Source organism: Archocentrus centrarchus, chromosome 5, assembly GCF_007364275.1.
Source record: "Archocentrus centrarchus isolate MPI-CPG fArcCen1 chromosome 5, fArcCen1, whole genome shotgun sequence".
NCBI lineage: Eukaryota > Metazoa > Chordata > Actinopteri > Cichliformes > Cichlidae > Archocentrus > Archocentrus centrarchus.
In genome coordinates, this window is record NC_044350.1 from 5,685,407 (window position 1) to 5,711,785 (window position 26,379).

Here is a 26,379-nt window from a genome sequence, read left to right on the forward strand (position 1 = left end):
ACAAAACAGAGTGAAAGTACTTATATTATACAGTTTGCCATGAACCTACAATCAGCTGCTAATTTATTAGCTCCACCTAGCTAAATGTAAAGCATTATAATACTAAAAGTGTCCCTGTGTAATGTAAAGGTTACAATATACAGTTTTTGCAGATTTCCTGTTGATATACTTTTTGGCTGTTCCTTATTTCCCAAGGGACCACCACAGCAGATGGATCCACAGATTTGATTTGGCACCGTTTTTAGGTAGAAAGCCCTTCCTGACACAAACCTACCATTTATCTTGGTCTTGGGACCCACAAAGCAGTTACATTAGCTTGTGACCCCCTGAGTGCGGATTCCTCCCGATCTCAATCTTTTATGTATAAGGCAAACGCGTTAACCTCTACACCACGGAGCCACTTCTCGATCTAAATGTACAATATTTTTGAAGATGTAATTTCTTGCTTTGTTAGTCTCTAAATTTTATATTTCTCTTATTAAGCCTAGCCTCACTGATTTAAACAGGATGGTCAAAATAACAGCAATAACCTTTCAGTGTAACATGATTTAAATAGCACCACAAACTTTAACCTGATCACACAGTGCAGCTCTCTGCATTAGGTATAAGAACACCTGAATATTACAACCTTTAGCCAGGGCTAGCTTAATGCAGCTACAACTGTTTTTAGACTGCATAAGCTTTAGCACACAGTTCCTAATACACTGGAAACTGAGTGTGAGCGATAATAATGTGCAGTGTCCAAACAGATCATTTACAATGGGTGTAAATGTCAGCTCCCCTGAGCATTCCCCTGACAGCTTGAAGGGACATGCTTGACCAAAACCGGACTTGGAGCAACTTAGGTACGAGTGGTCTGACCAACACCAATCAGTGACATTGGGCACTGGAATATAACAGTATAATTACAGTAATGTCATGATGGCAATAACAGCCTTCTGGCACAATCCCACTTTAATTCCCAGTCAATCCACTGCCACTGTAGCTAACACCATAATAATTTAGGCTATAAATTTTCCTCTGGAGCACTGCTGCAAGACAATCACACTCCGGGGGGGGGGGTTGTAACCAAATGTGCAGGGTTTAGGTATTCTGAAAATAATCAACAAAATGGACATAAAATAATTCAATTTCTTAAAGAAAATTCCATTATGTGATGATCCAGATTATAATAGGTTTACTGTGTACTCTGCAGGCACCAAAGTGAACAGCGCTGACGGACGTGATGCTGCTGCATCCCTGAACAGTACGCTTGCTGGAATTATGCCAAGTCTTTAAAATTCAAATGATCCTCTAAAACAGGTTTTGAGAGGCAATTTAAGCTCTAAATTAGATTAATTAGAATGTATGTCCAAAATCCAGTGGACCTCTTTAGGAATGCTTTGTCATTGTGAGACTTCAAATGTAAATATCTACCCACAGACTGCTGAAAGTTTTCTCAGATGAAGCTGGACCAGCCAGCTGACAAAAATATTGCAAATATTTATATTTTATAGGAAGATGGATTTTTCTTTTATTTTCATCCAACTGGCATTCTGGGTTTGCTGCCCCAAATGGAGGAGTTTGAGTATCTTGGTGTTTTTTCACAAGTGACAAGAGTGGGAGATTGGTGCAGTGTCGGCAGCTATGTGGATGCTGTACCGGTCTCCTCTGGTGAAGAGAGAGCTGAGTGTGAAAGCAAAGCTGTCAATTTGCTGGCTGATCTACATTCCTACCCTCACCTATGGTTACGAGCTCTGGGTAGTGACTGAAAGAAGGAGAAGGTGGATACAAGTGATGGAAATGAGCTCTGATTAGGATGCCTTAAAGGTGCCTTCTAGGTGAGGTGGTTTGGCCATGTCCTACCAGGAGGAGGCTCCAGGGCAGACCCAGGACACGCTAGGGAGATTACATCTCTCAGCTGGTTTGGGAGTGTCTCAGTGTTCCACTGATAGGAGGCTGGGTGGAGGGGGGCCTGGGTGTCTCTGCTAAGACTGCTGACCCCACAAATTGGACGAGATAAGCAGCAGAAAATGGACGGAGGGATTTTTTTTTGTTGTCTGTTTGGATTATACACCGATCAACCATGGCCACCTGCCTAATATTATATTGGTCCATCTTTTGCTGCCAAAACAGCCCTGACCCATCGAGGCATGGACTCCACTAAACCCCTGTCATATCTGCACCAAGGTGTCAGCAGCAGATTCTTTAAGTCCTGTAAACTGTGAGGTGGAGCCTCGGGGGTCAGACTTGTTTGCCCAGCACATCCCACAGATGCTCGATTGGATTGAGATCTGGGGAATTTGAAGGCCAAGTCAACACCTCAAACTCATTGTTTTGCTCCTCAAACCATTCCTGAACCATTTTTGCTTTGTGGCGGGGCGCATTATCCTGCTGAAAGAGGCCACAGCCATCAGGGAATACCATTTCTATGGAAGGGTGTACATGATCTGCAACAATGCTGAGGTAGGTGGTATGTGTAAGTAGGTGGTACATCCACATGGATGGCAGGACCTGAGATTTTCCATCAGAACATTGCCTAAAGCATCACACTGCCTCCACCGGCTTGCTTTCTTCCTGTAGTGCACCCTGGTGCTCTCCAAGTAAGCAATCCACACACACCCAGATTTCCATGTGATGTCAGAGAAAACACGATCCATCAGAGCAGGACACTTTCTTCCATTGCGCCGCAGTCTAGCTGTTGGTGTTGGCAGTCTAGCCCAGTGCTCAACAAACTGTGATGCACTGTGTATTCTGACACATTTCTATTAGAACCAGCATTAACCTTTACATCAGCTACAGTAGGTGATCTGTTGGATCGGACCAAATGGGCCAGCTTTTGTTCCCTACGTGCATCAATGAGCCTTCTTTGGACCAGTACTGACCACTGCAGACCAGGAACCCCCCACAAGAGCTGCAGTTTTGGAGATGCTCTGATCCAGTCTAGTCATCAAAATTTGGCCCTTTGTCAAACTCGCTCAAATCCTTACACTGCCCATTTTTCCTGCTTCAAACATCAAGTTTGAGGCCAAAATGTTCACTCGCTCCCTAACATATCCCACCCACTAACAGGTGCCATGATGAAGAGATAATCAATGTTATTCACTTCAGCGGTCAGCGGTCACAACGTTATGCCTGATCAGTGTAGGATTTACTTAGGATCAATAAAACCAGCAGGATTATACACTATATTTTATAACTGAGCAATAAATGTGCACTTACAGGGGCTTCAAATATTAAGCTGAATATTTGAATACATTTTTACTCTTAGGGAGCTGTATATTTCATTATATTTTCCCCATGTTAAACATGAATAATCTAAGCTCAGTTAAACAGCTTTGTCTCGTTCCCAAACATGGAAACGCCTGCCTTAGAACAATGTGTGTAGCAAACATTGGCAGCGACCTCAAAGCATCTCTGCAGAGGTTAGGCCACCTGGGTACACGCTGCCATGTAAAATATCTGGGGTTTCAGAGAGAATGTTATTTTTATCTAGGTTTAGCACAGCTAAATCCCAGGAGAGTGTTTGTTATACAGGATAGTGATGTATGATGTTCACACGTTCCCTTATTTATTTTTTTCCCCTTTGTTTTTAATAGCAGCTCTGAGACAGCCTTGGGAGCAGAGTTCTTTTGGAGACTGTAACAGTTGATTCCAACACATGCGGTATTTTAATGCCAGAATACTTCTACGATGTCACCAGTGGTGCTTATGTTCATTTATATATTCATTTATTGTACCACTACTACTTTAACTTTTCTTTTTCCTACCTCATATGCAACGATCTTCTCACTGCTGGACCTCGGAGAAACTGGTGCCCAGTACACCTCGATCTCAGAGGCTGACAGAGCACGGGCCCATACTCTCGAAGGTGCATCAGAGGGTTCTACAAAGGACAGATCATTAATTATGCATATGTGCAATTAGGGCTGCCACAATATCAGATTTTCACTTCACAAATATTTTGGTCAAAAAAGATACTTTTTTATTGTTTGTTGTCTTTTTTTTTAGCACATTAATAAAAATCAAAATGCAGGAGCGGACTACATAGCGTGAGGGTTCCAGGTCACCGATTCTCAGAGTTACATAAGACATCAATGTCACCTGACTTTAAATTTCTACCACAGAACAACATCAATGTGACCTGCCCCTGCCGAGCTACCCTGTGCCCCTGGTTTGGGACTTCCTTCTGTACCACTCCATCACCGCTGACTCTGTGCTGACTCATTTTTTCATCTCCTTTTCTGTCACTTTGTTGCAAAGATCCTGGACAAGACTAGACTGGACCAGACACAGCATTTCCTCACACAAACACACACATCCAAATGCACAAATCTCTTAATCTTTGCATCAGTTTGTCTTGTTTCTCTAAGAGTCCATGTCGTATCCCATTTTTTAAAAAATAAGCATTTAAAAAAACAACTCAAAATACACGTGAATGGAGTCTATAACCATAAATGTGCAAAAGGAAAAAACAAAAAGCAATATTACAGTTATTTGTGATATTATCATATGTGCATCATTGACACAATAAGGATATTTATTTTAAAATATTACAGTTATGATCGGCACACTGTTGTTGTGAAAGCATAACATGATCGGCTTTATTTCTATGTGCAGCATGCTCACCTTCCTCTGCAGAAAGCACTCGAACGACGCGGCTGAACGGTCCCTCTCCCACATTGTTGTAGACTCCACTGTCACCTCAAACTGGGACAGGGGCGCGATGCTGTCATTTCTGTAAATGTATCTGGATGCATCAGGTGATGCCAGCACTGTCTGGATCCAGGTGCTGCTGCCAAGTGGGCGGAAAGCTACAACATAGCCAAAGCCCTCTCCGCTCTGCTGTTCCTCTGGAACTGGCTGAGATAGGGACAGAAAAGTTACGCCTCTGACCCAAACAACTGTGAGCAGAAATTAAAATTAGGCAGCTGCAAACGACTAAAGCAGTAATAATGTTTTATGTCTAACAAACTTTTGAACAAATCAGCCATTCCAGCACCTTTCTGTGCTTTGACCCACGCCCCAAAAATGTAAAGCTGTCACCTAATTCTAGATTTAAAACATGTGCAATTTGCACTAGCCCTGTATCTTCTTGTTGATTTACACAACAGGGGGAGTCAGCAGGCAGCAAATCAGAAAAGCTCTGCCTTTTAATTAAAGCCATTCCACTGAAGCCAGACTGCTGCAGACACAGTAACCTGCCAGGATTCCATTCTCATCAAAAGAAGAATACTCTGTCACAATGAATGCCCACTCAAAAAATGCCATGATCCTCTTACCTCCCACATAATAACAAGTTCTCCTCGAGCTCCTCCACCGCCACTCACGTTAATCGGTGCAACCTTGGGAACTAAACAGACACAAAGGAAACTTGCTCATCCCTCAATTCCAACTGTTATGTCTAACGCAGGTGCAGAAGTAGTTTAAATAAGGGGATCACAGGCAGGATGGGGAGCTTCTGTTTACACAAAAATGGGTTAATCACACAGGAGAGGAATTAGGTTTTTGTTGACAGTGGCATTACCACTCGTGTGCTTGCCGTTATTAACCGAGCGCCATATGTCAGCCCCGTGTGTGAGACTCAACGGGAAACTTGCTCCCTTGTGATTCAACCAGCGGGATGGAATTACTCAGCAAACCAGTTAAAAGGAGACGCACTCATGTCAGTGTCTCGTGGCCCGTATGAACAGGACACCGTTTCTCTTGGTGCAATTGCTAATTAAACTCAACACATGCGAAAGAGTGCACAAAAGCTTAGCGCCGATACTTTGAAAAGTGTTAAAAAGTGTGACTCAATTTCCGCTTATCCTGCATGTGATGTGAGCAATCAGAGTAATGGCATGAAAACATACAACAGATTTAAAACATCACGGGAGCACGGACAAAAAGTGAAACTAATCAAACGGTTAAATTGTGTTTTCCAAGTGGGACTGATTAATTTGTTATGAAGAAAAACAACAAATCGAGAGGGTACCTGCTGCTTTGGTTCGAATCTGTTTTGATGGCGTGCTGGGTTCTCCAACACCAACACTGTTGATTGCCACCACCCTGAATTCATAATCCACCCAGGGGTTCAACTCTTTCACTGTTGCATGCATCATCTGTCCAGGCACCGAATCAGGAACTAGGATTAAAGAATTTAGAATTGAGATGTGTTTTGTATTTTTATGTTTTATGTGGCACGTTCACAGTTGGTCCCAACATGTATAACTGGCACATATAACAATGAAATATATCAACTGAAACTATGACATTTGTAAATCTTTATAAATTACAGTATATTAGGCTTGTCAGCAGTCCAGCAGCTCTGCAAGCTCTGTAATTATTGTGGCTGCTGCACAGTAGCAATTTTTTATCAGAAACAACAATTAGATAAGCAGAATTAATCACAAGACTCTATCACAGAAAGAAATTCTCTTTATGTGACTAAAATGCGACTGCATTATACATATTAAAGAAATCAATTTAGGTCTCAGGAAAAACAACAAACAAAAAACAGGTAAGTAGTTTACTTAAAATGTCAACAATAGTTTGTGAGTGAATTATCATACGTCCCACACACATGAAGATATAAAAATAATAAAGACACCCGAGCCTGTTTTACTTTAATGCAGGGCTCCAGTAAAACACAAGCATCTAATGGGGTACATACACGAGACAAAGCATGCAACATTAAACTAGCTTGAGAAAGTGATTAGAAGCATCAATAATATAAAGTATTATAGGGTTGTTGTACTGAATATATATATATATATATATATATATATATATATATATATATATATATATATATATATATACTATATATAGAAAGGTTGAAGAAGAGTTTTTACCCACAAGCCATCCGTCTGCTCAACTCTGAGCCCTAACTGGACCATTATTGCACAATGTAAATATTATAATTTATAAAAGTGTGTATAGTGTATAGTATATAGAGTATAGTGTATAGTGTGAATTACTTTTTTTTATTTTTATTCTTCTTATTTATATGTGTGTGTATATATGGTTGCAGGTACAAATACATTTCACTGTGCATTGTACTGTGTATAACTGTGCATGTGACAAATAAACACTATCTTAATCTTAATCTTAATATTCAGGGGTGGCATGGGGGAGCATTTCAAGTTCAGACTGGGCCTGAAAATGCCCAATCTGAACTTTTTGTACTTTTTGCACAGTGGTTTTACATTGGAAGGACTGGGTATTTTTGAAACCTCACTGTTTCTTGTGAACTAAACATCAGTATATCTCACTTTTATATATCAGTGAAAAGGCAGTGCTGAGTTGCTGAACTACCCCTTTAAATACAGTAACACTTATGTACAAATGCTGCTCAGCTATGCTATGTATCTGTGTGAAAAACAAACAAACAAAGAAAACATATAACTATAAAATTCTGAGAGTATGTTCAAAACAAATTCTGATTTTTTTTTCTACTTCAATTGTCCCTGTTATTGTGGAGCTATTTGCAACTCACTGAACAGCTTAATTCACTGGAAAAGCTCTGGAGCATTTAGCTTTCCTCTGTTAGACTCATTAAATGAAAATATGATGCGGGACGGTGGTGCAGTTGTACCTGTCCTCACAGTCTGCCAGCCTATAGAGAAGGGCGTCCTGGCCTGCACCATGTACTTAGCAACAGGACTGTGGTTGTCAGGTCCAGAGCCCCAAGACAGTTGCACAGTAGTGTCAGTAATGCCAGTCAACAGCCAGGCCCTCGGGGGGCCCAGGAGGTCCTGCAACACCCAGAAGAAAAAACACCCTGCATCAGCCTCACTGTGCAGCAGCCAAAACGAATGAGAGCACGTCAGCTTTGAGACTCCACTGCAGGTGTTATTCATAGCTCAGGTAACAGGAGATATAATGGGTTGTGACACTATCATAATTAATATACTGAATATCTGAATCTCAGATCAGTGGGGACTCAGGTTAGATTCCTTCAGTATTTTTAAATGCTTTGTACCTTCCCATAGCCCCTTAAAGCTTAAATATATAGATCGATTCATAGATTTGGAAAAATGAGCAACCCAGATAAAAAAAAAAAATTGCCAAGGCTCCAGTTTCCCAGAAGAAAAAAGTGGATTAGCATCATCTGCTTTTATGTTTCATCACTGGGTTTCAGAGATTAGTTGCACAATAGGTTAAAGTTGGATTTACATGCACAATAAAAAGTGTGCGTGCACAAAGTTATAGTTTTATGCGCTTTGGGATAACCTGTATTGGGGTAGGATGAGCTTATTTTGCTCACCAAGCGTCTTGACTGTGGTTCAGTACTTTCTAAGTAAAAGAGGAGTACAATAATAACAACAAAAGATGACATTAATTACCAGAGATTTGGAAAAAAAAAAAAAAAAGAGATTTTCAGATGGTGGCTCAATGAAATTAGTGAAGCAGCAACATGAGATCAAACAAACAGGCCGGGACTTGGATAACTGACATGAGATTTCCTGCTAAGCCTTGCAAATCTGCAAAAGTAGCGCTGTGTCCTCAGTGCGACTAACTACTGCTGGAAGAAGATCACGGAGCATCAACAATGCTGGTTTCAGATAATGCATACAACACACAATATGTATAAGCTGCACGACATAGACCTGCTGCAGACTCCTGATGCCATGATTTGCTGATGTGAACGTCCCAGACAGCAATATTATTTTCTTGCTTTGTAAGGCTGGTCTGAACTTTCCTATTAATTTTCATTGTGTATTTCCATTGTGTAATGGGTTGTGTATGAGTGTCTGTGAAGATATCAGGTACTGAGGCTGACTGGTCGGGTTCACCACAACTCCCCTTAGTTTATATTCAGAGAGGCATTCCTTAAATCAACTGTCTGACCCAGAGCAATGGGTCAGACATCTACCTTACTGTAAATTATGCTAGTGTTTGCTGTTTTTGCCAATTAAACATGGAGAAATCTGACATGGAAAAACACAGGTATTGTGAGAAAGTATTATACATTTAATGACACTAAATAAAAAGGTTGATAAAAGTAAGGACATTTGATGGCTTGATAAAACCTGCCTTGCAGGACAGTTAGCACATCAGCAGTTAGGCTCCATCACTGACTGCAGGTCAGGTAAATTAGACTAAACTGCTAAACTGAGGAGAAAGCCATACATTGAATGATTTTTTTTTTACAGATTACATCTCTGCTCACACGATGCTCGAGAATAAATCTGACCAACGTTGAAACAGTCCTTCCTGGCAGAGCCCATTGACCGCGTAACATGACGGTAAGCTATGCTAACTCATAATAAAACATCATAAAAAGAAAAGGAAGCGGCTGGAGCTGAGGTGGCAGGTATATCTCTGAAAGCCATCTAGCAGCAAACACTGAGCTCAGCATTGTTGAATACTGTCTATTGTGTGATGCGTCAGGGACATACAACTTTGACCCCTGCATGAACTACTGTCACATTAAGAGACTGGTATGTAAGATATCTACAATCCTTAAGTTTAAACATCAAAAATGATCTCCCCAAAATACAGTGTATGGTAAGGAATCTGTTAAAAACTTTTAGTCTCTGATCTTTCTGAATAGCCCCGAGCTTTTGTGGCAACTTACTTATTCTCTTAAAGTTAAATATAATGAAAGAGCCCATGGGTTTAAAAAATACAGAACTTTTTTTTTTTCTCAAAAACTTTGCAGTTGTCAGTCTGAAAGCTAATATGGCTTTTTTTCCCAGCTGAAAACTAATCATTGGGTAACAAGTGTTGGAAAAAGATGTTTAACAGAAGTAACAGAATAATTTAATTGACACTAAACTTAATTATCCATCTATTTTCCTTTTTTACTCCTTAGCTAACATCCAACAAGTCTGTCCAAGCTGAAATAAGGCGAGACGCTACGGCCAATTATAATCAGCAGTTACACTAACACCCATCTCTTGGATTGTTAGAAGAAATCGAAGTACACAGGAAAAAAACCCACCACTGTGCCACCTTTAATGAGTTACAGTTAAAGTACAAATTCCACTCACTAATCCTAATGATTACAAAGTGTTTAGATTGGGATATTTTATTTTCACAAAACATCTTATAAGCAGAATCCAGTCTGCATAATGCCTTCTTTTGGCATATTTCCAGCAAAGCCACTGGGACAAATTTGAGTGTAACACCATCGTGGGGATGGGTTACAAAGCCCTGTCTTCATGTCTAGACAGGCTCCATTCATTTGGCACCGTGAAGCATCGTTCTCTTGGTTGAATTTGAACCGACTCTCGTCTGCCAGTCAAATCGATCAATCAACGAACGGCACCTGTGAGCAACCTGAGTCTGCACTGCCTGCAGCAAGCCAACCACTCCAATGCAGGCAGCCATGTCGCCGTAGGTTAGTAACGCTATCAATAAGTAGTAATGAAGTAATTAAAAATACACAACTAATTACATTATTAGCAGGATGTCAGGCAGTCTGTAACTTGCAACATTTCTAAAGTCACACTCTCCAACACTGTGGGTGGTACAAATCTTATCATCATGTTAAGAAACAACCGCCCCAAAATCAAGATATGGAAAAACTCCATTAAGACTGCTACAACATGACAAGCAGTGCAAATAAGGAGGAGAAGGCGTACCTCTGACAATTACATCTGCTGCAGCTGAAACTGTGTCGACTTCAGTGTGTACCATACACACATACTTCCCAGAATGCTTCAGCTGAATATTCCTCACCATCAGGTCCCCCGCAATCCCTGATGACAGAGACATATATGAATAAAAGTGTTGGAGAAGGAAAAAAAAAACAGACACCAAAAGCAGCAAATTCAAGTAAAAAAGAAGTCTGGGAAAATCCTCAGGAGCACATTCAATTTTGTTCTCAGTCATGTGTAAATCCTCCACAAAAGAAGCTGGAAGAATCCACCATAAGACTATAAGAAAAAAAAAAAGGCAAAACTAATTAATTTGGTTTTACATTGTAAGAAAGGCCACACAAAACTGACTTGTTTTCCTCTTTGGATCAGTGTGTGTTGTGGTTTACACTTTACCCTTACAACTCAGATGAATGGTTCCAAGAATAATTTCAGAGATGCTTTTCTCACTTTCTTGCTGCTCACACACACACACACACACACACACACACACACACGGGCAGAAAAATCCAGACTCTTTGTTTGATTTTTTTTTTTTTTTTTAAAGCAAAGTGAAGCAGCTGTTGTCATTATGCTCACTGTGAAATGTTAGTGTTTACTTCAATGTCAGTGGCCCTGCTATGATCAACCTGAGAAAGCATAAATCTTGTAATCACAAAAATTTAGTTCCTTTGTGCAGGCATAAATGGACTGATTTGCACATGCGTTAAGATTGCCTCCGGGCTCGAAAAGTCACATCCCTGCTCATAGACTTTCTCCTCAGTAACATCTGTTGGCATCTCTGAATTAAATGTACACAGTTTTTAATGTGGGTTTAAACTGGAGCTAGTCTAAAAACACCGGGTCCCCCCGGTGCCTTTATGTTCTCGCACAATCAGTTCAGCGGATACCACATAGGGGAATAATTTGACAGTGTGAGAAATGCACTTAATTAGCACAGAATCAAGAGAAAAGAGTGATACCACTCACTTGTCTCACAGATGGGCTGGGAGGCATTTAGCCTAGCTTAGCACACACACACACACACACACACACACACACACACACACACACACACACACACACACACACACACACACACACACACACACACAGAAGGCAGTTCAAAAGCTTGTTTGTTTGTTTTTTTTCCCAGGATCACAAAAAGCTCAACAATGACAGAAAAAATAAAATACAAAATGTGAATCTATTCATTGAATATAAGGCTACACGTAGCAAGAGGTTAAAGACTGCCTAACCCAAACAGATCACTAATTTCTTTTTTACTCTTTACACAAAGAAGTGGCTAAAAACAAACCTCGAGTCTGTCTGGGGGATTTTTTGTGCAGGGATGTCCTGGAGTCTCAGCTGGCTGCTGGAGCACTTTATTGTTTAGCGAAAAAATAAATAAATCTGGCACATAATCTCTCTTTAACTAATATTTTTTTCATTAAAGTTGAACCCAATGTAATTAGTGAGGTTTAGATGAGCATGTATGCTGTTTTGTTACCTTTGCACACGCACACACACACACACACACACACACACACACACACACACACACACACACACACACACACACACACACACACACACACGCACACACACACACACACACACACAGTATTTTTACTAAACTAGCTTAAATTTGCTAGATTTACATTTAAAAGGAAGATTATCAATCATCATGAAAACTGATGAGACTGATGAAACCAAATATTTACACAAGTTTTTAACTGTTCTTAACATGTTTCATCACGTTTGTTTAATTGTGAACAAACAACAATTTATTGAATCACAGGCAGGTGTCGTCATTGTGATGAACTTCAATTTATTATTATAAAAAAAAAAAATGACAGCACGCTGCATGACGCAGTGTTCTGTCATTTGATGGCTGCAACATATACAGAAGTAGTCAAGGGAGCAACTGCTATTAAACTGCTGCTGTTGTGGTGAGTTGATGTATGTCAGTGCTGGAGAACAGGACAATAGTGTTTCCTGACTCACTGCAATAATGTGTCAAAACGTGGCGCCTGTGTGGGCAGCGATATTTTGACACATGAAAGTCTTCCTAAAACCACACATTGTCATTTTTCCATTTCTGTTGCTATTTATTAAAACAGAATTGATAAAACATGTTAATTACTGAGCTGCGGAGGTAGATGAGCTGTATATTGTTTCCAGGTGGCAACCTCCGGGGCTTAAAAAAATGAAGCGCCAAAAACAACTCATTGTTTTTTATGTTTCATAACAACTACACAGGGCGGGTTATATTTAGCATCTTCTTAGACTGTTACTATGGCTAATTAGCAGGTATCTGTATTGGTGCATTACACCTGTACAGTTTATGGATCCTCCTTGCTAATAAGGCTTTCTAGCTTTGCCTGATAGCGCTCATGTTGTCAAAATCAGGTCACTCTATAAACCTCCACGGAAGAGGCCAAAACACTGAGGCTGACACTCCAAAATTCAGAACCCACAAACAAATGAGTGGTTTCAAAAAGACTACAGAATTTTTTTATGGAAAAGAAAGATTATCCTCTGTTTTTAGCTTGTGCGCTGACCTAGGCTAACTGACCTCGAGTTTATAATCAGTACTCAGGCATGAGCGTGGTGTGTTCAACAAACTCAAAGCAAGAAAGCTAACAATCATACTGTACATTTGTTTCCTATATATACATACCCCTCCAATCATCTCAAAGTGCTCCTGCCTGTTGAAGTCGATGGCTTTGCCATTGAAAAACCACTTGAAGACAGGACTCAGGAACGAATCACTTGACACCTCACAGGGCAGCACAATACTCTGTCCCACGGTGGCGTCCAAGCTTAACGGTGGAACTACGATCTTGGTGGGCTCTTTGGTGAGAAAAAGAGAATAACTTACTATTGTATGTATGGAGCATGGTATCTCTCTAAAATCCAGCCACATGAAGAAGGTATTAAAGCTTATTTTGCCTAGAATAGCGAGACAGATTTTGGTCTAGCGCTGTAATTAAGTGACCTTAAATAAGTTCACTTAAAAAGCAAAAGCAGCCCATAACTCAGTAATGAATAATTAAAGACACTGCAATCACACTGTCAACTAGAAAGAAATAAAATGACTCTCTCACTCTCTTTCTCCATAATAATCATTATTTAACAACCCCAAATCTGAAAATGCTACAGGAGCTCGTTTTAAATTAAATGAAAATATTCTTCACTCACAGCTATAGACGTCAGTGGCGTGCCCCACTCTGCTACATGAACAATAACTCAGAGCTGACAAAACCTAGGATGACTTATATGTCTGTCAAAGCGGCAGGAACATAAAACGGCTATATATTTCATTATCCATTTCATGCTTGAGCTACATTTTTTTTCCCTCGAACAAAAGTTTAAACCCTTGGCTTAGAAGGTGCACTGAAAGAAAAAAGAAGAAGAATACCTTTTACCACCAGCGTTCCTGTGCTGCTCGATGTTCCAAAATGGTTTCTGGCCACACACGTGTACCTGCCTCCATCCGACTTGGAGATGTTGGTGATACGAAGAGTTCCATCCTCCATGATAGTCTGTCTGAGGAGAGTGACAAACCTGAAAGCAGCCCATCTCACGTGTGTTTATCAGTTCTTTAGTAATTAATTGAATGAACAGTGACGAAGAATCAAAGTGACCAGCTCTGACTGTGATAAGGTTTCATTTCTCAAACCATTTGAACGCTCTCTCTCTTTTTTTTTTTACCCATTTAATTCTTTTTGAATGAAGGCTTTAGAATCTATTCCAAAAATCTATTTGCACGCTTCAGAAGATAACAATTATCCTAGCTGAAGCAGAACAGATTTGCTGTAGGGTCAGCACAGTATTGACACCACAATAGCTTAAATGCACATATTAATTGGACACACAACAGGCCACCAGGGCCGGGCGGGGCGGTGATAGGAGGAGAACAGCACTGTGGAGAGGGATCTTTACCTGCAGCCTTATCGCTCTAAAACATGTGGCGATTATATCAACACGCTATAAGCCATTTCTGAAATGTAATAACATGGAGATATACAAGAATCGCTCTTGAAAAATAAAAATGTTTTGCTGGCAGTCTGATGAGAGTGGCAGACAAAAACATGACTAAAACAACAGTTACACAGAGGATTGATGACCTTGTTGTATGAGCGAAACAGCTGGTGACTTACTTTCATGAGCTACATTTTTCTTTGATACAGGAGCTCTCCAGTGGCAGCGTGGTCAATTAGAGTGGGGAAGATGGGCTTCTTTTGGGGGTGATGATTGGGGAATGTAATACACTTTTTTAAAAAAAGAATAACATACATAATACATATGTCACATAAAATCCTGTACAGTGCTGTGCAAAAGTCTCGAGCCACCCCTAATTTCTTTATTATTTCTCTAGGAAATGTCTGGAAAAAAGGTGCACTGATTTATTGAAATAAGTTCAAGTATACTGGAAATACAGTGTATGAGGCAAAAACAGAGTTTGTACAGTTCTAATGAGCTTGAAAGTCAACATTTGGTGTGACCATCTTTATTCGTCAACGCAGCGTGAACTCTCTGAGGCAGCTTTCTTGTCGTTTCTTTTTCAGGAATAGTCCCCCCAGGCTCACTGAAGGACACTCAAAGCTCTGTGTAGGATGTTGACTGCTTTTTGTTCCACTTTCTGTCAAGATGATCCCACACTGCTTCAATAATGTTGAAGTCCGGGCTCTTGGATGCATTCCATTGTGTGTCTGTTTTTTCTGTCCATTGGTGTGTTTGGGATCATTGTCATGCTGAAAAATGAAGCCGATGCCAATTGGATGCTTTCCAGATGGTATTGTATCAAAATCTGACGGTACTTTTCAGTGTTTATAATTCAGTTTTGATAAAATCCCCAACACCACAGGCCAAAATGCAGCTCCAAACCGTGACAGAGCCTCCACCGTGCTGCAGACACTCACTGTTGTGCCTCTCTCCTGACCTCCTCTGTACATACTGACAATGATTTGAACCAAACATTTGATTTGGTTGCATCACTGTGTCACACCTGTTGCCACTGATTTTCAGTCCAGTGCTTTGGTGAACAGTAAATGGATTAGCTGAATGGCCGATGCATCTTTCAGGTCCTGTCAGGTCTTTGCTGGATTTTTTTTTTCTTTTTTCAATTTCTTAACAACACAACTTTCAGATAGTGTTCATCTCCCACTTCTTCTTCCTCTTGTCCATTTTCACCATGCCGAGACATGTCAACATGTCAAGTTTTCAGCTAATAGCTCTTTAGGAATCACCTTGTTGGTGCAAAGACATTATTTTATGCCTGTCAAACTGTGGTAGCAAATAATGTGTTTTTGCGACAAGCTGCTAGCAACAAAGTGCCTAAAGATACAATTTAAAATTGGCTCTTTGTTGAGTTGTCTGTTATCTGTGGACACTACACTGGTTCATCCCTTGAGTTAGGTGCCTCTTTATGCTTGAACGTTAGAAAAAAAAAAGAAATCCTCATCTGTGTCTCGAGACTTCTGCACAGTACTCTGCATAATATAAATATAATAATCACATACATATGCATGTGAATTACATAGGATTTTAAAAATAAAATGATTGTAAATGAAGAAATTTCTCAAAAGATTATATCAGCATGGTCAGTTGCAGAGTAGAGTCTGCAGGTATCGCTTCCTGAGAGCTGTCAATAAAAAGCCAGCGTAACCTGTATTTTGCTTCAGAGGGGAAACTCGAGGCCAAATAAGCTCATCGCACTAATTGCTTTAAGAGCACATAATAGCTGAAGATGATTCGGCTGAGTTTATAAACATTTTTATCTACTCAATCTTCTCTCAGCTCATTCATCGGGGAAAGGCTCAGGAAGGCTTTAATAACTAAATCAACCTTTTAATGATAAAATGAGCGGATGAAAAAAAAAAAAACCAAAACAACTTTTTAAAGTTATTCAGACTGTGAACCGTACACCTTTGTTGGTAATACTTTACATCACACCCCGGAATTTATTGTGCCACCTTGGTTCAGAAAACAGAAGTGGGAAATCATATAAACACATGCATAAATGCGGCACATAATGCTCTCCTGTTGTGACCTTTGGATTCGGTAAATCAAACACAAATGCTGTGAGCAGCCAGCTCAAAAAAAAAATCAAACAATTTCATATTGGCTTCCAAGAATAAATATGTATTCACTCGGGCCAAGCTGAGACCCAGGGAGCATGTCTGACACAGGGTGCTTTGCGCTGATTTATTGACAAAAATTTCAAACACTGAGTGATGGAGGCACACTGAGAACATGACCCGAGGAGCAATGAGCTGCAAAAACAAACAGAAACGTAAAGAACTATCTACTTTGTAGACAAACTGCGTTCTAAGCTGTGAATTTCTAGTCTTGTTCAAATGTGCTGCCTAGGCAATGCCTCGGTAAATTTTTCTCCCCTTACTCAAGACCAGCACATGGAAAATATGATAACTAATCAATCCCACAGGTCACATGTTGAGGCAGGTCTGCAGAGTTAAGGAAAGCCTACGTAAATGTTGCTGTACATATTGATCGGAGCAGGAGCTCAAAAGCAGGTAAAACACTTCACAGTCTGTCTGAAACGAGCATTAATCAGCACCCAAATCAAAAAACAGCACTTTGGTCAATTCTTGGCATCTAAAATGTTCTCCTCAATAAAAATGTGATACTTACACCAGTGTACTTTTACTTTTAAGTATCTTGTACTATGTTTTTGATGTGTTATAATACAAAAGACATTTATTAAGAATCCATTTCTGCTTTATTTAAATAGTTATCTTCCAAGGAGAATGGACAGTTCATCAAAGATACACACTTCTTGTGCCTTCAGGGGTAAAACACCTTGTCACTGATTTACTGCTGTTACACCCTCGACAGGAGGCGTGTGGCTCGTACCTTACAGTGACCAGACTTTAACTTGTGGTGACAATTTTTTAGCTTAATGTAACACAAAAAGGTACAAAACTGGCTACAAGGGTACCCATTGATTTATTTTCTATATTATTATTATTATTATTATTATTATTATTATTATTATTATTATTATTATTATTATTATTATTATAATACATGCACTGGTATGTCTATAGCACATTTCTAGTCTCACTAGTCTAACATGCATATCTTTGGTCTGGAGGAACTTTTGAACTTTTCCAGAAGTGACACAAGACAGATGCAGAAAGGCTTTTGATTTTACTTAACTAAGGAAAGAGTAAAATGTAAAAATCCATGAGTAGAAACAATATTCTACCTAAAATATTTTCGTATTTTGCTGAACACAGGCTGTCTTCTAGTATTTGCACCTTAAAAGCTAGAAGAAAATGTGCAAATCTGAGAGGTTTTTGGGATCACACATGTATATTTTGGACCCTGAAAAGTTTCAGATAATTACTTTGAGGGCCTTGAGGTAGTGTTGATTTTCAGTCACATGAGATAATTACCAATTTAAATACTTTTTTTTTCTTTTCTAGTTAAATCCATATGAATATATGACTGTTACAAGTTACTAAAAATGAATTCAAATGTAAGTGCCATAATGAGTGAACTGTGTCCATTACTGTATTTTCTGCTCAAGTCTACTGCCAGCGAGTTAAAGTAAAATACTTTGTTTCAACTGTCTGCATTCATGTTTAAACAAATTCCCAGCAAACTGGCCAAAGGTTCACCACAGGCAGTTCCATTTTATACAAGAACTTGGTGAAATATAGTGTGTACTAGATACTGCTGCCGAACCTGGGAAAGTTCTTGCCTTTAATATGTTTTCTAGTGAAGCCAAATTTAAGGAATTTACCTCAACAAAAAAAGATTTCTGAAGTTCTTTTGTTTATGAGAATAAATTTCTAGGGTAATGGATAAAAAAGAAATGATGCATTTGATCTCGAGAAGCATTAAATTCCCTGTGCTGAACTGTCGAGTTCAATTGAAGACATTTTCTCTACTGTAGGGTTATTCAGGATTAAGAAACATGAGCCTGCTAAATGAGAAAAAAACATTTTGAAGCATTTGTGGAAGCCAATTTTAGGGGGGAATATTACAGTCTGGTCATGGTGCCTGCAGGTGGGGTCTTTGAGGTTAGCATACAACCCACCAATTAAGATCCCCACAGATGAAGAGACATGTTTTTTTTCTGCTGCTGTGTGCATGAGTGACAGTAGCAGTAAAAAGGACAATAATGAAAAAAGGAAGCGGCCTTTTGAGACTTTCCTCCCCCCGTGAAGCTTTCACTTGTGGCACATATGTAATTTCTAGTGAAAATGGAGGCAGTGCAGTCAGAATGTTCTGCAAATTCTGCAACAATAAGTCCCTGATTTAAAAGGGAAGAGGAACAATGTTGCTTCTCGTTTCAAGCCGGTGACCATCTTTTTTGTTTTTTTTCTTCAGGGAAAATGAACAATATCGAGCTGTATGAATCACAGCCACTTCTGAGACTTTTGAAATACAACAAGTATCCTTGTACCCATCACCAGGCTGACTGAAAATCAACACCTTTACTTCTGCCTTACCAAAACTGTAACATACAGAGTGAATAAAAGCCTTATAACACTTTAAACACTAGTGCTGTGGAACCTCTAGATACGTTGCAAGAGAAGTGAAACTACTGCTACATCAATTTTAATCATGGTTGGACTGAGCGGCCTCTTCAAAGAAGACGCACTCACCTTTAAAAAATGGCAACAAGTAGCATTTTAATAGCAGATTCAGTCTGGTCTCAGTACATGAGTGCTGGAAATAGTTAAGAGGGAGTTAATCTGCTCGTTTCCAGCTCCAGATTTTATTCTAAAGTAGCTCTGCACGAGTGACACTTCAAAACATTATTTATATTGTACGAGGTTGTAGTGCAGCCGCTCAGTTTGTTCGCTGTATGAAGTGAGCCACATTAGCTCCATCCCACCTGCATATAAGCCAGATTTCTTCTGATTGGCTGCCCCTCACAAACTGGTTGAGAAGCCATTCTCAATGTTGGAACTGCAGGTGGGTGGGGGTTCTGCGCTCACAGATGGACCTCTGTGCCTTACATGGCCATCTCACACATAGCAAAGAGGAGAGCTTTTTGAGGCCTGAGCTATCGGTTCTCTGGGATTACTCACACAGAAGCTCACTGTTTTAACCCCTTCATATCTGCCATTGTAAAAAGCATGAAGGCGATGGGAAATAAGGAAAAGCATAGCAGGTCTCCTTTAATAATCCACACAACACTAAATAAACAAGTGTTATTATATAAAGGACAAATGTAAAATCATACTGTTCCTCCATACAACATTATTCTGGTTGGTTACATAGCCAACATATGGAAATTTTTTTTTATTTGTATAAATTTAACAGATAAAGAAATTCTAGATAACAGCACTACAAACATTTTCCCTTTAATAAAGTTGTCGATTAACACTTAAGGCTAATGACTGCCTTATTGTGACATCGATGCACAAAACAGCCTGTTTGTGGTATAAAATAAATCTCATCATTCTTTTGAGGTCATATTTTAATTTGTTATGACCAAATTTATGATTTTAGAACTCTAAGCTTAGGATACAATTAAAAATCCAACTTCCTGCCAAACTTAGTGTTAGGACGTGTTTAAAACTGCGGCTCTTGCCCTTTTTATATTTCAAAGCCTCCCTTCATGTTAAGGTGTTGTAAGCCACTAAAGCTGCGGTGCAAGGAGGCGAAGCACTAACAGAAAATTGAACCCATTAAGTTAATGATACAGTGTGAGGCTGTGGTGTTTTACACAAAAGACATGCTTTCAATTTCATGTCTGATGATGTATGGGTATACTGAACAATGGGACAAAGGCGGATAAAACAAGACTGCCAGTGCTGCTCTTCATTCCCATAGAAAAAAGATCTAAACGCTCCAATATTATCAGATTAAATTAAAATCGTGGCATCAACAGTGGGAGTTGCAGTTGGGAGCAGCTCTGATGTTGAGCAAGAAAAATGATTTTCAGTGGTTGTTGACAACTGCTAAACTGTTGTGAAGTTTGGAGGAAAATGATTTGATTGTTTTATTGCAGCCTGTCTACCAGTTATCTTGCCGTCACTATGTGACCTTTTATGTCCCTTTCTTTTTCATCCAGCGTTTAATGAAAGCGGACCTCATACTGCGCTTGAACTCTGCTTGGCTCATCCTATGTGTATTAGTCTCTGCTCAGGCTGGATGCAAAAGCAAACTGCTTCTTTTAGCTCGTAGGTGTCGCCTCAGACCTTAAATCGTGACACGGTGCGGCCTGTCATGTAGCCCGAGGTGCAGGGTTTTTTTTTTTTTTTGCTGAAAGATGGAATCAGATTGTTTTTCTCTGTGGTTTTCACACAGACAGTGTCCTGACAGCATCTCTGTTCTACTTTTTTTTTTTTTTTTTTTCCTGCCTCGATGCATTGAAGTTTCAAACGGCTAAATCATACGCTGCTCTTCTTTCTGTGCATTGCAAAACTGATAAGACTCAGTGTCATGGCCTCATTCACACACGCAGTAAACAGCAGCAGAGAAAACTCCTATATGTCAGCAGAAAACCAACATCTATATCCAAGTGAAGAAGGTGTCTATCTAAAAAAAATGAAAACACACACACACACACACAGGCGCGCACACGCACGCACACACACACAAGGAAGTTTTATGCAACACTGGCTCCAAAGTCCCCTTGAGCAGAAGCATAAATAACAATCGGTTCTGGAAATTAATGCCTTCAGTGGGTTGTGCAGTGGTGCTTACAATACCCTACCTCTCACTGTCCTTCAGGAGTTTCCCCCCGTCTCTCCACCAGGAGACTGTGGCCCTGGGAGAAGCGTGGGGGCGACACTCTAGCACCACCTCACCCCCCCTCTGGATCACCGTGGACTTCTTCACAGGCCGCCGGGTGAAGTCAGGCGGTGAGGCTGGGGAAGAGACCCGTGTTGATGCCGTTTGTCTCGCTTTGCGTAGGTACAACAGCTGAGCATCAGCCAAAATGTCAAGCGCGTCACCAGCAATTATGGAAATTATATTTCACCCGCAGACTGGCTCATTGTAGGAAATAATTATGGAAATGAAAGTGCAAGGCCATGGCTCAGTGAGGTGCTAGTTTAGCCTGTTTTTACTTATTTATTCACTTTCAAATAGGAAGTATTTCAATTCCAATGAAAACACATTGTACAGACAGAATATCTTGCCTTGCCTCTTGGATACAGGGGCAAACAAAGCTGCTTACCTACAACCTTGAGCTCAGCACTGGCATAGACAGATCCATGCTCATTCTCCGCCACACACTGATACATCCCAGAGTCTGACAGACTAATCTTGGGTATGGTCAGTCTGCCAGCTTCCAAATGGATCCTCCCCTGAACATTAAAAAAAAAACAAGAGAAAAAAAAGATTTGCCAGAAAATGTCACTTATCTTTTATTGTTAATTAATTTGAAATGTGTAGCACTCACACTGGTGATGTCTTACCTCTGCTTTTAGTAGCTGGCCATTCTTCAACCATCTATATGAAGGCCTTGGCTTACCTACTGCTTTACATTCCCACTGCAGGTTAGCATCAATTGCCATGTGGGCATCTTTCAGTGTCTGGACCCACTGTAGATGTTCTGCATCTACAGTGAAAAAAAATAATCACTATGAATATTTGACTATGAATGAATATGAATATATAGTGGTACTAGTACCAGTGCTATAAATTCAAAAATCAATTGCCTAGAAGTGTAGCTCTACTAGAATCAATCCTGATATGAAAAATCTGGACATTTCAAAATTGACCTCAGCAATTATGAGTAAGCGAGAAAGAGAAAGAATATTTTAAATGAGGAACTCCTGTCAAAAAAAGTTTTTTGAGAAGGCAAAATTGAGTTTAATAACTCATTCCAAAAAGGGAGAACGCAGAAAAGTCGCCCATGTTATTGTACGGAAGAAAAAGGAACATATACCAGTGTTCAGGCTTCTGGTCTCTTCTAGTTGAGCATTAGTGACTTGACTTCATTAGTGGCTTGACTTCCTATCTGTCGCCAACACACAGGGAGTGGCAAGTAAAAGAAAAGGTAGCGTGTCACAAGCTGTCTTTGGGTGATTGTAGATTTGACATGCTGCCACAAGTTTGGGCCATTTGCAGAGGTTTTACTGTGCCTTCTGACAGCTCTACTATTAGGGCATAATCGGTGAGCGATGACACCTCTGTACAAAGAGCTGAGCAGCCCTCTCTGTCACACAGGACCTAATCTTTCTGAAGTTATATAGTGCATGGTACTGATTCTTCAGCGACCAACAGTAAAGGCTTTCAAGTTATGCACAATGTGGTCATTGAGTGGAATCATTAACATAATCTATCTCGAAAACCTAAAAGGGTATCAAAAAAAGCACCCAAGGAGACTCTACAGAGTTAAGACTATTCTAACTCTCAAGAGAATAGGTGAAGGTGTGTTAGTTTAAGATACGCCCCTTCACTACATCAACCCTGCACATTTAAAAAATACTCTGCTTGTTTAAGGGTTTTTTACAAGTGTCCATATGTGATAGATTTGAGATGGAGACCGTTCTCACTGCTGCCATAACCTGGTGCATCTCTGAGGTGCTTAACTCCAGTATTCCTACTATCATAGGAATGAACCGGCTCTCCGTGCAGCGTTTGTCTGAGCTTCCATTTCAAGTTAGTCAAACTTGTGTGATGGTCTTTTGATCAGCTTCAGCTTTTTCAGATTGTTGGGGAATATGGATTTGGTTTATAGCCGAGATATGCGGCATCTCTGACTGTCAACTGAATGGCCCCTCATTGGTAACTAAACACTAAGTTGTACGATTCAGTTACTTTGACCTGCAGTTTGAATTGCAACAAAATACAGCTGTTGTTCACTACTACTTTCAAGTACTGGTTAAAAACTCATATTCCTTCCTGCTTTTGACTAAACTTTAAGCTTTAATTAGTTCCACTTTTGACCTTTTGATTTCTTTTAAATGTGTTTTTTCTCTCTTCTGAATTTGTTCTTTTTATGTTTTATCGTGACAGTGTTTCAATGCCATCTCCATCTCCTTTTGAATTCATTCTGCCGAACACCTTGAATTGCATTTATATGAAATATGCTGCATAAACAAACCTGCCTGGCATTACTGCAGCTTTGTGTCAACAGCCATTCATGGATTAATCTTTAGCACTACTGATGTCAAAACTAGACACCTCAGAATCCACACGGCATGTACACAAGGTCTGCACAAAACAAAGAATCCTGAATCTAGTTTAGACGCTGATATGCATCCTTCTCACTACTAATGCAGCACACAGGAGCAGGTGAGACACTGACTCATCTCTCTGCTTTTGGAAGTTAAATATGAATATTCACAGATGGCATATAAAGGACTTCTACAGAAGTCTTTGAATTCCACAGTCAGATTCTGGGATGGCAAATTATCCTGACAGAACAGGAATCTAATTTTCTCATTTAAAAATATGGATCATGCTGGGAGGATTTTTGCTATGATCATAAAAAGCAAGTACAATAAGGCAATATTAGTCAAAATTATTACGCTTATTAGCCTTTCATTAGAACAACAAAAAATAATAATACAGGAATAAAAGGGCTGTTTTCTGGTAATTACAGGTCTTACTAAAGCTCTTAATAGTCCTGAAAAAGAAAAAAAAATAGATGTAGTTTCCAATGAACAATAAGTACAATATTTTGTCTTCCTTACTGTGGAATATAAGTTGACCTCTGGCAACATCTCGTCCTCTGCTGTTTTCGGCTACACACTCGTACACACCGGCATCCTCTGGGCGAAAATATGGAATTTCCAGAACCCCACTGGAGTGGTTGATTTTAATCTTTCCAGGGAGTGGATTTCCATCAGCTCTTCGCCATGAGATGGAAGGCACAGGGCTGCAGAGGTCAAACACAAAAAGGTCACACAGGCCACGTACTCCTGCTCCACCACCACCATCGGAAAGACTGCTGCCACGTCTGCTTGTAATAGAGGAGGTACTTTGCAAATATTACAGTGCACCGTGCTGTTGTTTGTGATACTTACTTTCCTAAGGCAAAGCATTCCAGTTTCACTGATGATCCTTTGGACACGTGAACGGTGTCAGGAAACTGGACCTCGATCTTTGGCTCGTATTCACCCATCACTACTACGTGAGGCATGAAAGTAAATCATAGCAGTTAAAACACAAAACAAGGGCATGCAGCTTCTGTAATGCACAGTGGATATGAAAGCTGCGGTGCAGATGACACAGGGACAGAGTGAACCCATGTGTTAACACCACATAGAACAGCATTTGGCTAAGCGGATGGATGAGTTTGGATTACATATCTGCCTCAGCTGAAATCTGAAGTGGTACACATAAATGGTCCTGATGGGTGGCAAGCTCCTTGCTCTGTGTGTGTGTGTGTGTGTGTGCCTGCATGCAATTGTGTCACTTTAGACTACATTTTGGGTTATATAAATATGTGCCTACATGCAAATAGATAGGGGTTTCTCTCAAACATAACCCTGTGTAGCTCCTAGGGTGAAAAAAAAATCACTTTGAAGTAAAAGCAAAACCACTATTACACTTTTATCTCCTAGGCATGCCCTGCTAGTGACAGATAACCACAAGATGGACTGGTGATGCTCACCATCCCTCCGTACCACCACTGGGGCTGGAGAGCTGAACACCGTTGAGTTGGTCATCATGTTTCTCACTGCACATGTATAGTTCCCTGCATCCGATGCTTCGACTTTGGCTATGTACAAGTTCCCCGTCCTCTGAGAGATGAAACGACGGGCATCCTGTTGCAGGAAGCTGCGCTGTCCATTGAAAACCCACGAATATTTGATCTCTGAAATAACAAGACAGTGAGGCATAAAAGAGATAAACTTTCCAGTCCCATTCCCAGAATGACCAGAACAGCAAGATCAGTAATATACAAACTATATGGACAAAAGTACACAGTCACCTACACATTACACTTACAAGAGCTGCTCAGCTGTGGATACCCATGCTGTGAAGCTTCTGGCACACAGTTTTGGTGCTGATATTAATGCCAGAGGAGGTTTGGTGCTCTGCTGTTATTAAGTCAGCAGAGCCTTGGCAACTTCTAAGCACTATAATGCCACTTAAGAGTTGACTTGTTGCAACAGTGTCATCCTATTATAGCACCACACTTGAATTCAGTGAGCTCTTTAGGACAACCCGTTCTTGCACAAATGTTTGTAAAGACAGACTGCATGGCTATGTGCTCGATTTTATACACCTGTGGCAATGGGACTGAAAACACCTGAAAACAAACATTAAGAGGTGTCGTCAAATACTGTAGTCCATGTAGTTTATCAGGAGATGTAAAGAAATACATTTTGAGATATTTAATTTCTCTGTTGAAAAAATACAACATGACTTCAAAGGTCACGGCTGGTGATATTCCATATTTTTTTATTTGTCCACAAACCCTGGAAAAACAAAACAAAACAAAACAAAAAAACAGTGATAAACTCGCTGTAGTACACCCAGCATCCAGCACCCACCTATTTAGAGGATAGAAGACTGGATGAAATTATTTTATTATCATAAATATGGGCACGATAGTTCATTCTGAGTCAGTTCCACAAACAACAAATGTGCAGCTGGTGGAAAAATTCAAGTGCACATAAGATTATTTGTCTGCTTTTAAACTTTTAAGTTTACATTTGTATGTTATTTTTAAAGATGTTTTGTCTTCAGCAGGCTCGAAGTGACATGGGACTGGGTGCCACCGAAAGGTTAGATAACGCGGGAAACGTTGAGAGATGGGCTAAGGTTATGTTGACATATGGCAAATAAAATAGCCTCTGTATTTTGACTCGGATCAGTGACTTGCTCAGTGAGGCTGTCATCATGGGGGGCTCCAGCAAAGGACTGCAGGTTCGAT

General features: G+C 40.1%; 1 protein-coding gene across 1 annotated transcript in view; it reads right to left on the reverse strand.

The window, feature by feature from the left end:
• LOC115780236 (contactin-4) overlaps window positions 1-26,379 on the reverse strand; it is a 53,327-nt gene that overhangs the window by 18,280 nt on the left and 8,668 nt on the right. The window contains 16 exon segments of the mRNA XM_075074370.1: window positions 3,750-3,865; window positions 4,609-4,677; window positions 4,680-4,842; window positions 5,262-5,332; window positions 5,957-6,106; window positions 7,559-7,682; window positions 7,684-7,718; window positions 10,554-10,670; window positions 13,227-13,403; window positions 13,972-14,099; window positions 21,256-21,409; window positions 21,721-21,850; window positions 21,962-22,104; window positions 24,188-24,372; window positions 24,521-24,623; window positions 25,111-25,314. Of these exon segments, the coding sequence (XP_074930471.1) occupies window positions 3,750-3,865; window positions 4,609-4,677; window positions 4,680-4,842; window positions 5,262-5,332; window positions 5,957-6,106; window positions 7,559-7,682; window positions 7,684-7,718; window positions 10,554-10,670; window positions 13,227-13,403; window positions 13,972-14,099; window positions 21,256-21,409; window positions 21,721-21,850; window positions 21,962-22,104; window positions 24,188-24,372; window positions 24,521-24,623; window positions 25,111-25,314 (2,069 nt within the window).